The 12,752-nt window shown below is 38.0% G+C and overlaps 1 protein-coding gene across 1 annotated transcript in view; it reads left to right on the top strand.

Moving 5' to 3' along the window:
* Positions 1–12,752, top strand: part of LOC126279133 (T-complex protein 1 subunit delta) — a 112,500-nt gene that overhangs the window by 43,869 nt on the left and 55,879 nt on the right. The window contains exons 4-5 of the mRNA XM_049979627.1: positions 1,584–1,835; positions 8,448–8,543. Coding sequence (XP_049835584.1) covers positions 1,584–1,835; positions 8,448–8,543 — 348 coding nt within the window. The remainder of the gene's footprint in view (positions 1–1,583; positions 1,836–8,447; positions 8,544–12,752) is intronic.

The following is a 12,752-nucleotide window of genomic DNA, read 5'->3' as shown; positions in this document are numbered from 1 at the left end:
TCAATTTGTGCACAAGATCCTACACGGGCAACACATTCACAATTATGGATGGTTGTGGAGGCAGTGTGGCTCAGTATTTATACAGGGGACTTCCAATTACTTGTTGAATCCACGCCTTGTCGAGTTGCTGCACCAAACCAGGCAAAAGGAGGTTAAAATGATATTAGGAGACATCCCATGACTTCTACCACTGCAGTGTATCTAACTTTACTCTATCTTTTTTTTCATTTTCAAATTTACTAACCTAGCTAGCTGATTGAGGATCTAACGTACTATACTCAGACCCGAAGATTGATCGTTTCATTTCTCCTGAGTTGACTCTGTCCGAAGATATAAATGGGGGACTGCTTTACCTCTGGAGTATTTTACCCAAGAAGATGCCATCATCTTTTAACCATACAGTTGAGATGTCCTTGGGAAAAGTAATGGCTGTTAATTGGCTTGCTTTCAGCTATTCGCAGTACCAACACACCAAGGCCATATTGGCTGATGTTACAAGGCCAAATCAATCCATCATCCACTGTTGCCCTTGAAGTTACTGAAAAGCTGCTTTTGGCTCTTCAGAAACGTTTGTCTGGCCTCTTCACAGATACCTGCATCGCGGTATTGTTGAGACACATAAGCCGCCCTACGTCAATGATGTCTGTGGCTCATGATGATATCCAAAGACTGGTTTCATACTTCACACATCTATCTTGTGAATGTCTTTTGTAATCTACATGGCTGTTGCAGTCTATACCAACTTGAACCTGCTTATTGTATTCAACTCTTAATCTCCTTTTAGAATTTTTACCCACTACACTTCACTCCAGTACCAAATTGACAGTTTGTTGATGCCTCAAAGTGTCCAATCAGTCAGTTCCTTCCATTAGTCAAGTTGAGCTATAAATTTCTTTTCTCCCCAGTTAGCTTCTTAGTTACCCGATGTATCTGTATAATCTTCAGCAGTCTTCTATAGCACCACATTTCAAAAGCAAGTTTTTTTCTCCTTGTCTGAAGTGCTTATTGTCCATGTTTCACTTCCATATATAGACGCGCAAGTTGCTGAAGTGGTGTCAGATCGAAAGACTTGCACCTGGCGAACGGTCTACCCGACGGGAGGCATATTCACACGACATTTATTTTTTATTACTTCCATACAAGGTTACACTGAAGACAGATACCTTCAGAACTGCTTTCTTTGCTGTAGGTGTCTACATTTTATATCCTCCCTACTACTTCAAACATCTGGTATTTTACTGCCCAGATAGCAAAACTAGTCCACCACTTTTAGTGTCTTGTTTCCTAATGTAATTTTCCCACTATCATCTGATTAAACCCACTATATTCCATTGACTGTGTTTTACTTTTGTAGATGTTTGTCTTCTAACTTTTTCAAGGCAGTATTTCCATTTAACTAAATTTGGACTTAGTTGTCATCAGGTTTCACACTAATCAGTGAAGTGGCTAAAAAAAAGTACCTATGATTATGCTGAGTGTTTTACTGATATATATTTTTGTAGAATGTAGGAAAGCATGCAACAGTTTTCTTTTATTTCATGTTTGCTTGCTTGTCGTCATATACATTTTACATTTGCTTACAGCTTGTCGAACTCTCAAAGGCACAAGACATTGAGGCTGGAGATGGAACAACAAGTGTCGTCGTCGTCGCTGGCAGCCTCTTGGAAGCAGCACAGAAGTTACTGGCACGTGGCATTCACCCGACAGTGGTTTCAGACGCATTCCAGCGTGCTGCTGCCAAGTCTGTGGAGATCCTTTCTGGCATGTCACAGCCAGTATCCCTGGCAGACAGGGACAGTCTCATACGTTCAGCAGCAACTGCACTTAATTCTAAGGTTTGTTTACTGATTCTTAGTCCTGTGAACTATTTGTTCAGAGTAAATTAATTTTGTGATGAAAAGTACATATACAGTCCAGTGATGGCAACTTGTGCAGAACACTAATATGATAGTAATAAAGCCATAACACCCACATTTTTTCATTTAACTCAGTTTCTTTTAACCAAAAAATGGTTTTACTGGCTAACAGTGTTTTGGACAAAAAATGCAACACCTTGGTCACGACATGAAACAAATCAGATTGGCATGAAGTGCAGGTACATGCAGGAATATGCAGCTAAATAATGTTTCAGTGCAACTGCATGATGTAGGTGGGAGTAATGCTATCTACATTCTGTATGTAAGGAGAGGTTATATAACGAGCCTCTCTTGTTTGTGACAGGATGTTATTTGTGTAAGGGGGAGCACCAGCGTGCGCTGGAATTACATACTCAGGACAGTGGCCAATTGAGACTGCAGTTTATGTCAGCAATATTAATGCTCACAGTAGACATAATCCCAGCTGTTATGCAAATACGGAATTGATGGATTCAGCAGAGCCATTCTTGAGGCTGCGTGGCATCTGAGATGCCCAGTGTGACTAGTGTCCAAGAGTGCAGATATACTGTCCAGCTGATATTCCACCCCCACTGAGAGACTGACAAATCAACTCTCATCAGCAAGTATGATTGATAAACAGAGGATAAAACTGAAGCAGCATGGAATGACATAATCGTATGTTATCCATGCTCAGTTCCTCAATACCCAATTGGATTAGAGATTATTGTTGATTTAAGAGGTAGCAGCTCAGTGTACTGCTTTCTATTTACTGAGTATGCCCAATAAATAAAATTCCGTTATTTGGTATCTTTTTGGGTGTTAAAATTTTATTTGCCTACAGTGTATAAATTTCATACAATTAAGTATAGTATAATTAATATATTGAATAGTAGGTCGGGGGGGCGGTGGCAACATTGGTCCAAAATAAGCTGGCCTGGCAGAAAAATTTTTGGATTGTGGAAAGAACAACTTCTTGTAAAAGAACCGTGTGATTTGAAAAGCTGTTCTATGACAACCTTCATACATTAAGTTTGGTTTAGGGATACTGCCAGTGAAAGTCTTACCCAAAGATGGAGGATGTTTCTTTCTGTTGTAGGCAACATATTGGAAAATTTCAGAAAGTTATGCCATTTCATGAGCCTAAAGATTCAATTTTTTTAATTTCAGGTGATGAAAATGTGGTATAAAGGCCATTGGAATACAATGTGATGGCTGCCTACTGTTGGTCACTTCACTGTGTGATAAGCAATTCATTGGAGGACAAAGCTGCTAACATGCTTTGAGGGGAAGAGGAGGGGAGGGAGGGAAGAAATAAAAGCCAAGGGATACACAATTCCTTTGTAATAGAGATATGTGTTCATGTTTGTACTTCAGTAAAACTTCTGTTCCGATTGAAAAATTGTAAGGGGACAGTCAAATAAAAATGAGACAGATGGGAAGCAATCATATCAAAAGTAGTTCCAAACGGTTAATAGATTTATCCCACTGTGAGACAAGATTGTAAAAGCCTTCATTGAAAAAGGATTGTGTTGCCCATAGAACCATGATTGTCTCTAGGTACGCACATCATTTTCCAAAGCAAATTGACAGTCACGAGTGTATTTTCTCAGAGCTTCAAAAATATGGAAATCTCATAGGGAGGGATTGAGAATGCGTGGAGGAAGAGATATACATCTGGGTACAATCATGGATCCATGGGCAACTACAGATGTTGACCATCTTGACGGTCAGTGGGATAAATGTGTAAGTAACTCTGGCAATTACTTTTGAGATAATAAACAATTTACTTACTTTTTTCCATCTGTCTCATTCTAATTTGACTGTTCGTTATAAATTAATAGGGCAGGGGAGAAAAACTTAATTTTAGATATGGATTCGTTTTTGAAGATACTGGATGATTATGCTAGTACCTAACAAAAAGTTATCAAAAATATTTTTCCATGGACCTGTTACATTGTTGATGCATTTTGTTATATTACTGGAGAACAAATACTCAGTTTTGTAAACTGACACAAATTGTTTATAGTTTATCGTAAATGTAGTAGCTTGCAGGGAAGAACTAGCAAATTATTTACAGTTTCATTATTTTGCCGCTAATGTACAGAATTCTTTTCTTCTCCTTCATTCATGAAAATTTGAAACTGATTTTTCTGTTCATGGCTTAGCTATTTCACTTGGGGAAGGATAGGGGAAGACTGCACAGTCAGTTTAACAACGTATTAGTTGTTGCTCCTGTGTATTTGTATGAGGGGACTTCAAAATGTAAGTTACATATTATTGTGGCTTTTATTAAATGATGTACTAAATTTCAATGACACAGATACAGGACAGTTTTTTCAACATAGTTGCAAAGGTTCTTTACACAGCAGTCAGAACATACTACCAATCGTCCAATTCCTCAATGATAAAAATCTACTCATTGTTCATAGAGCCATTTAAAAACTGCTGTTTGGATGTTTAATGAGAAAATCTGCATTAAAATCTTCTTGTCTCGTTGCCTTTTTGGTTGATGTAGCAACTGCAGCATTATGGAATGTGAAAATAAGGGCCACCTGTTTGTTTTACCTGTCCATTTCAGCACTGCAACACCCTGTGAGTGAGTGAGTGGGTGATATGCTAAGACTTCATCTTTCGTGAGTCTTGCATTTTTCAAGGCATTGAGCAGGTCCCAGACAGCAGACCCATAAAAAATATGTTGATGTAGGTTTAATTTGATAAATGATTTATTAATCAGTATCCAATCTCTATTTTTGAAATGAATTCCAAGTAGTTCATAGAGGTACGAAAATTTATCACATAACCATCTGCATTCTGAATGGAGGCTTGAATCACTCTGATTGAAATTGTACAAAGCTTTTTTAACAGCAATGTTGTCCATGATTATTATTTATATCTTCGCTGGCAGCTCTTATTCCTTATTGAATCAAGGTTGGCTCTTGTCTTGTAAGATTCCAAGGGACTCCCATACGCTGTCTTTTGGATGCTAGTAACTTCATGCTGCACTTACTGTGAGGTAAGGGTGTCTACTGAAGCTCCAACCGGCACATGCTGCCTGAGAAGCAGCTCAGACAAGTAGTACATGGGAATGATCGCACCAGTGTATTAATTTAAACCTCGTAACTGGGGACCAGGATATGTAGCATCTATTCTTGACAAATTTTGTTTCTCTATTTGTCAACATTCACATCTATCTTTTCATTTGTAAATGATTAGATGCACAAACTAGAAATGTTGACATGCTAATGAGTGACAACAAACAAAGCTTTAGTTCTTTGGAATTGTTAAAGTACTGATTGGGAACTTTTTGACTGGAATGTTTGCTATTGCAAAACCTTAAAGACCTTTTTCTTCAAAAATGGCCTTCATTTTGTTTATTTGGTTGTATTTAAGCTTTCATATGTGGTTGTTCTGTTGGAAAGCAGCAGAATTTTCCCATCATCTCTCTGGACATTATTTGTCTTTTCCCTCCCAATTCAGTGATTAAAAAATTTGCAGACTATTAACTTTGATCTGTCTTAGGCGTTCGTATCCATGCGACCCATGTTGTACAGTGCTACAGATAGAAGTGACAAGGCACTTATCGTAGAAATAGGACTGAATGTTTGATAACTCTATTTTCATATTTGGTGGAGAATTTTGATATAGTCAAAAAACTTTACAGATTTTTATTATCCAGCTGTTATAGTGCAGAATGCAGGCACTATTTGCTATAGTGGAAGATGGCATCGAGTGTAAACAACCTATAGTGTTTTGACCACCAGAGGAGAGAGGAGCAGTGCAGAGAAAAGAGCCCCACCTCACTCTTGCAAGGCAGCAGCATACAGCAGAACTGACTCATTGTCACAGGGATCGCCAATCTCTTCTGGTGTTGTGAGCATTGTCATTGAAATCTGTGATGGACCAGGATTAGATGCTTCACATTTTTCAAAATAAGAAAACAAACATTGTACAGCACAAAGCAATCGGGGACAGTTATCGCACAATTGCTTGTTGAGGTTAGAGTAATGTTAATGACGCCGTTTAGACCCGATCTCCAGCAGTATTTGCAACCACAGTTCAAAACATCCGCCACCTAATTTACAGTGTTAAAAGTGTCTGCATTACACCTTCGTTTCAGAATTAGCTAACAAACGTGTATTATGTGGTGTATAGCTTAGACCACTCAACGGCCCACAATAAGCATGGCACCAGGTCATTGAGTGCATTGATAAGTCATTGAATTTTGTACACTTTTTATTTTGAAAACAGGGTCTTATGCACATTATCTTTCCAAATTGGGCTTAACCAGATAATGTACAATACCAGTAACAGAAAATTATTTATATTCAGAAAATAAAGCTTTTCAAACTATTACTAATAAAATAGTTCATCCAGATACAGTTCACAATGAAATATCATCTATTAAGTAATATTATATTTTGAGGCAGAGTTCACATGTATCACAAAATGCAAATTTTTCCTGATCCTTACTCATGATCATTATATCAGTTACCGACTTGCTTTCTTGTTTACAAATGATGACAAGGATACAGAAACAATGCACCTCTGACGCTTATGGAAAAAGCCACACGTTCAGTTCTGCAAAAATCCTGTATTCTCAGCATCCAGTATATTCTCCCTATACTGTTCGTGAGGCAGGAGGTCTATAAAACCATCTGATGACCATGTTTGATCCACCTTCAACACATATCTTTACCCAAATAATTTCACATTCTTATTTACCTCACTAGATACTATTGTGTTTTTTATGGTTGTAGACAAGCCTCTAACACTAGTATTCGACCCCTCTTTGCACAAGACATTCCAATCAGTTTATAATTTCATTTCTGTTAACATCAGATTACAGCCAGGTTTCTTTTTCTCAAATGTGTGATGATGAATGCTACTTTTTATATTATGTGGACAGTATTCCATGCTGTCTGAATTCAGAGTGTACCTTATTAGGCCTGCGGAGGGATATTTGTACTATTAAAAACCATGTGTGGAGTTACTCATAGTCCCTATTCCAATAGCCAGTTCTCCTGTGTTTTTGTGTAGTGCACGCCTAACCTCCACCCAAGTGTGGAGGTTGAGAATTTGTTTTAAGCCTTTCACTTTACTCCAAACCAAACACCACTATCGATACCGGGTATGATGCTGCAAAAACACTAGCTCACCTTCCACACGGTAAATGGGGTTAGTTGCATACAAGAAATCACCCACTGATGTACAGGAACTGAGGATGTCCTCTGAAAACAGGTGACAGATGACATTGTGCTGGCTTTAGCCATGATTTATAGCTGGGTACTCAATTGAAGCTGGTGTAGTCTTCCGCGCATCCTGGACATTACCTGACCTGCCCACCATTTCCATAAGGGGTTCCATCATTTGTTTAACATTTGAACTTCCAGTGACAAGCAGTCCCACTCACTGAGCTTGTTCTGACCTTTCAGGATGATCTGTCCCAGTCCCAGTTGTTTGAGACATCCCATGCTTGATCAGATGTGCTTTCAGCGGTGGGCAGTACCACAAGTCTTTATTTTTCTTTTCTTCCCCCCGTAGGGCATAGGTAGGGGAGGGGGCCAGCAGTGCAGCTACTATCACCTTTCATCTACCAGCAAGAGATTTGCAGTCCTACAAATGATCATCATCCACATTAGGCAAGTGTCAGCCAGTCAGGATGTCCAAATTGGAAAGGACTGCAACATCAGGGAACCCATGTGACATCAGTCTCCAGAGGTACTAAAAAGTTCATCTCCAAGCCTTTTGCAAATGCTCAATGCATCTTCCTGCTGTTTATGGGCAGTGGCCAGTTCCCCTGCATCTGTGCGCAACAGGCACAGTCCCTATACCCCTTCAATAAGTTTTAGTCTGTAAGACAAGTAATATAATGCCAATCCAAGGAGTTGCTGGATGCAATTTTTTAGTTCTGCTGCTACTCTACTTTGGTTTTTTCCTCGACTCCCAAGTAACAGCCCACTACGCATATACATCGGATTCCTGCAAGAACATATTCTAAATTAGTATACACTAGTCAACAAAGTAATATAAACAGATGCGTTTCATTTATTCGTGAAAGAATCTGAGGCAAAAACTAAACTAAATCCTGTGTAATAAAGAAAAACTGCTGCAGTTTCTAATGTGTCCACTGGGCTGTGCAACAAGCACTGACTCCAAATGCTGCTTATTTATGCGTATTTGTCATCGGTCTTTTGGATATATCTTAGGCAAGAAAGAAATGAAAATTTTCATTTTTATAAATTGTGTTGTATGGAAATCATTTATTTATCTGTTACCCTTTACTTATCATTGAAGTATTATGGTTGTTTATTGAGGTTTGTGGAGAATTGTTTGTAGGCTATAGAAAGAAAGGGTGGAAGGGTATCTGATATTTTGGAAATAATAAAACTTTAGGATAATGTAGTAAACATTTTCTCTTACTAAAACTGCGGCATGCTTATAGAATCTGCTATCTTAGTCACCTTTATTGTGTTGTTTTCAGTTATAGTATGTTTTGATATTGAGGGCTGTGGCAGTACACTAATGTGCCCATAGTTAGAATATTTAATTCTAATTTTTGTATATTTACAGGTTGTATCACAACAGTCCAGCTTACTGGCGCCAATAGCTGTAGATGCAGTCCTCAAAGTGATTGACCCTGCACAAGACACCAATGTTGACCTGAAGGTGAGACTGTGATAATATACTTAAATATGTGCCCCTTTTCCTTATAGTTTTGCTCCTTTAGTTATGTAGTCTTTTTTTAATTATGGAGGTGTGAAATAATTCTGGTGAGTTAATGGAAGCTGCATATGTTGCAGTGGTGAGGAAATGCTGCTTAGTCTAACAGCTAGAAATGAAAGTACTGTGGGTGCCAGTAAAATGAACACACGTTCAAGGTTAGTGTTTTGTGGAAGGTAACTTACCAGTGAGGGTAAATATTGTGGGATATCAGCTATAAATCAACATTTTTCAGAAAATGCAATCTTGGGCACATTGTGGTAATACATTTTGTGGTTAAATCAGTGGGAAATCCAGGATGGAATGTTACAGTTTAATACTTTGTGGTTAATGTATCCTGTTCTAACACCATTACTGGTGGAACTGGACCTTTCACTGTGCATGTTGTGCCAAATTTCCTCTTTTTCCTGCATCACACATTATACAAATATTTCAAATGTATCACTAATACTAAACTACTTCCAAACAGGCCTCAGAAGGCCCAACAGTATCGATCCTCAGCCCTTAGGCATCACTGGATGCAGATGGGCTTGTGGTCAGCAAACTGCTCACCCAGCTGTTGTCAGTTTTTCCTTTGGTGGCCTGACATGGGCCTTTCTTGCCAGCAGCACTTCGTAGACCCCAATGGTCACTCATTCAAGTGCTAGCCAAGCCTGATAGCACTTAACTTTGATAATCCTATGGAAACTTGTGTTACCATTTCAGCAAGACTTTTGACCCCATACTTACCACTGGTATGTGAAATTATTGATGTTGTTCATTCTGTATAATAATTGTATTTCCACTCGTATTGAAAGTTAGGCAATGCTTCCTGTTCCCTACGCCAAGTTTAAAGTGCACTTCGTTTCAAAAATCGCAGTTGTTGTCATTTTATTTTTGTGGCTTTATCAGTTACATACTAGTGCAGTGTTAATAGAAGAGCATATTGCAAATTCATGTAATTTAATGCAGCTTCAAAAGATATGTAATACCCACTAGTAAAATAAAATGAACTAAAATTTCCTACTAGATGATGTAAAAACATTGTTTGAATATCTCTCTCTCTCTCTCTCTCTCTCTCTCTCTCTCTCTCTCTCTCTCTCTCTTCCTCTCCCCCCCCCCCTTTTCTCTTTTCTTTTGTTAGGTAGTTTATTTATGTTGATGATTCATCTTTCATATTCCCCTTGTAATGTATGATGGATAAATTTCAATGTGTTTAACTGTGACGGTATTATGATTTTTTTAAAATCCATTATCAGACTGAAATTTAATTTGTCAAAATAATTGTAATCTCCAGAGTGTTGTAAAATAGGTCTAGCAGTGTTTTGAAAAGTTACAAACACAGTGGAAGTTACTGAGTTGAATTATGAAGTAGTGCTTATTTTTAATAGTATGGAAGTCTGTCCAGAAAAATGTGATAGAGAAGTGAGTCAAAATGAAAATGGAGACAAGCAATGAACTACTTAAAATCAAATACTTGAGCAGGTTAATGCATAAGAACAGAAAGTGATAGTAGAAGTAGAGCAACATTCGTTGGTGGGACATTTCAGTATAAAGCCATAAGTGAAGTCAGGTGAGGAAAGGATGTGACTAGAAAAATCTTTTTTTTTTTTTTTTTCCCCAAAAGTTATTGGTATAAAATGTGTAACAATGCAGTCATATCATGTCAGAAGGTTGCTTGGAATGTGATGGTTTATAAATCACGTGTTATTAAAATTAGACCTCGCTGACATCCATTAAATGCCGTAAAGTCGTAGATAATGTGTTTCTACCATAATCTTCTTCCATTGTTTCAGAAAAGTTATACGGTTATTAAGTTATTTTCTTACATAGTGAGAAACTTCTGTTACACAAACTTGAGGCTTTGCCATACTGACCAGATGTGATTATCTTTTTGCTTTGTTCATTATTTGCTCCAAGCATCGAATATGTTAGCCGCAACATGCAGAAGACATGCTTTGTTGGTGCTGCACATGTTAGTGATTTTGATCGAGATAAACTAATGCTGCAGTGTACTTCTTCAGCACGTCAGTGTACAAGTGTGCACAGAAGCAGCTAAGAGAGAAATCCATGCAACGTGCCCATTTATTTACTTTGTGTGAAACCACTTGTACAGATATCGCGTGCCAAATTAAAGTTCTAGATTTGCCTATTTGACTGTTTGGGTCATTTGTGCGTAATATTTCATTGATTGCATCAATATTCGTTTGTATTGCAACATAATGCGAAATTTTGAACATTCATGAGTGCCGCAATAAACTCTTACTCTTATCTTCAGTTATAGGTTTCAACTTAATTTTAAAACTTTTGGGAACAGTGGGCCTATCCTCATTCAAAACAGGGTACAATGAAGTGAGAAATAGGTTATCTTGAGAATTTTCAGACACTTAGAAAACTATATTTTCATAAGAAACGGTTCATAGTTCTTCCAAAGAATACATCACCCCTGAACTTCGTTGTATATAATTGCAAATAAATCTGCATTTTTGAGAATTTTTGGAAGCTTTCATTGCCCTTTGCATATTCTATGAGCAGTTTGTAGCAAACGAGTGTTTGTGATTTAATTACTACAGCAGGTTTTCTAACTAACATATTGTATTATATCTAGTTTTCCCTTAAAGAATAGTAGTCATATATAATATCTGTATTTACCATAAATTAACACAGTTTTCGAGTTTGCTAACAACTATAATCAGCTGCAAAACATTATAGGAAAATACCTTATTTACTCAAATCTAAGCCACATCTGAAAAATGAGGCTCAAAATCAAGGGGAAAAAAATTTCCGAATCTAAGCCGCACCTGAAATTTGAGACACGAGATTCAAGGGAAGAGAAAAGTTTTAGACCGCACCTCCAAATCGAAACAAAATTGGTCATTGTAACATGAGACACAATTTAGGTTGAATGGATGAAGATACAGCTACAGTAGTTTGGTTAGAGTCATAAGCTTAGCATTTAAGCTTTACCAGGTTGCCATTGCTAAGCGTCAAGCGCTGTGTCCATATTTATATGGGAACCCTTCCTTTTTCACGTGCTCCGTCAGGTTTGAATTGATTGCTTATTTTGCTTTGATCTGATTAGTGCCGTTCTCATTGTTAAAGATGTTTGTGTCACTCTTAAGCTGAAAATGCATTATTGCACTGTGGCATGCATTGTTTGTCACATTCTGATGATAACTGTTTACTACCTGTTGCCGCCCGTGGCATATCTTGCTTTTGTGCGCTCTATTGCCGCTTACAATTAAAAAAAGGGAGAAATTTTCTCACTAGTGAAACAATGGCAAGAGACCGCTATTTGTTGTTACTTACACTACTGCTTTCTTTGATAAAGATCAACAAGAACCAAATACTAGACTGCGTATGACAGATGATGTTCGCAACGAGAGTTTAGTGAAAATTTTTTGCCGTTTGAAAATCTTTGCAGATGCTCTTTAGTACATTACATTCTGCACAGAAATTAGAATCATCTTAGATTTAAAAATCTAGTCAGTTGCCGTCCTTCATTTCTGACTAGGTTCACAAGGAAGGGGTTCCTTTCCGTCCTATAGTGAGTAACATCGGCACTTCGACATTTCGTGTAGCCAAGCATCTTGCTTCTCTGTTGAGTCCACAAGTAGGTTGGTGTGGACATCATATCAGGAACTCAGCTGATTTTTTTACGTTGTTTGGAGGGACTGCGGTTGAATGACTGATATTTGAGTGAGTTGTGATGTGGTCTCTCTCTTCACTTGTGTTCCTCTGTCTGATTTGTTGTGGTTAATTGAGGCCAGGTTTGCTGCTGAATTAACTAATCTCTTTCGGCATGTGTTGACATCCACTTACTTTTTATTTACTGACCAGTATTATGAGCAGACAGATGGAGTTGCGATGGGTAGTCCGTTATCTCCTGTTATCGTAAATTTGTTTATGGAAGACTTCGAGGAACGTGCATTCGAGTCGGCGCCTTTGAAACCCTCCTGTTTCTTTAGATACGTTGACGATACCTTCGTTGTTTGACCTCATGGTAAGGAGATTTTGAGTGTCTTTCTAGAACATCTGAACTCGATCCACCCGAACATTCATTTTACGATGGAGGTGGAAGAGAATGGTTGCCTTCCCTTTCTTGACGTGTTGATTATGAGGAAGTATGATGGATCATTGGGACGTGCAGTCTACAGGAAATGTACTCACACCGAC

This window comes from Schistocerca gregaria, chromosome 6 (genome assembly GCF_023897955.1).
Source record: "Schistocerca gregaria isolate iqSchGreg1 chromosome 6, iqSchGreg1.2, whole genome shotgun sequence".
NCBI lineage: Eukaryota > Metazoa > Arthropoda > Insecta > Orthoptera > Acrididae > Schistocerca > Schistocerca gregaria.
This window is presented reverse-complemented; position numbering and strand designations above follow the sequence as displayed.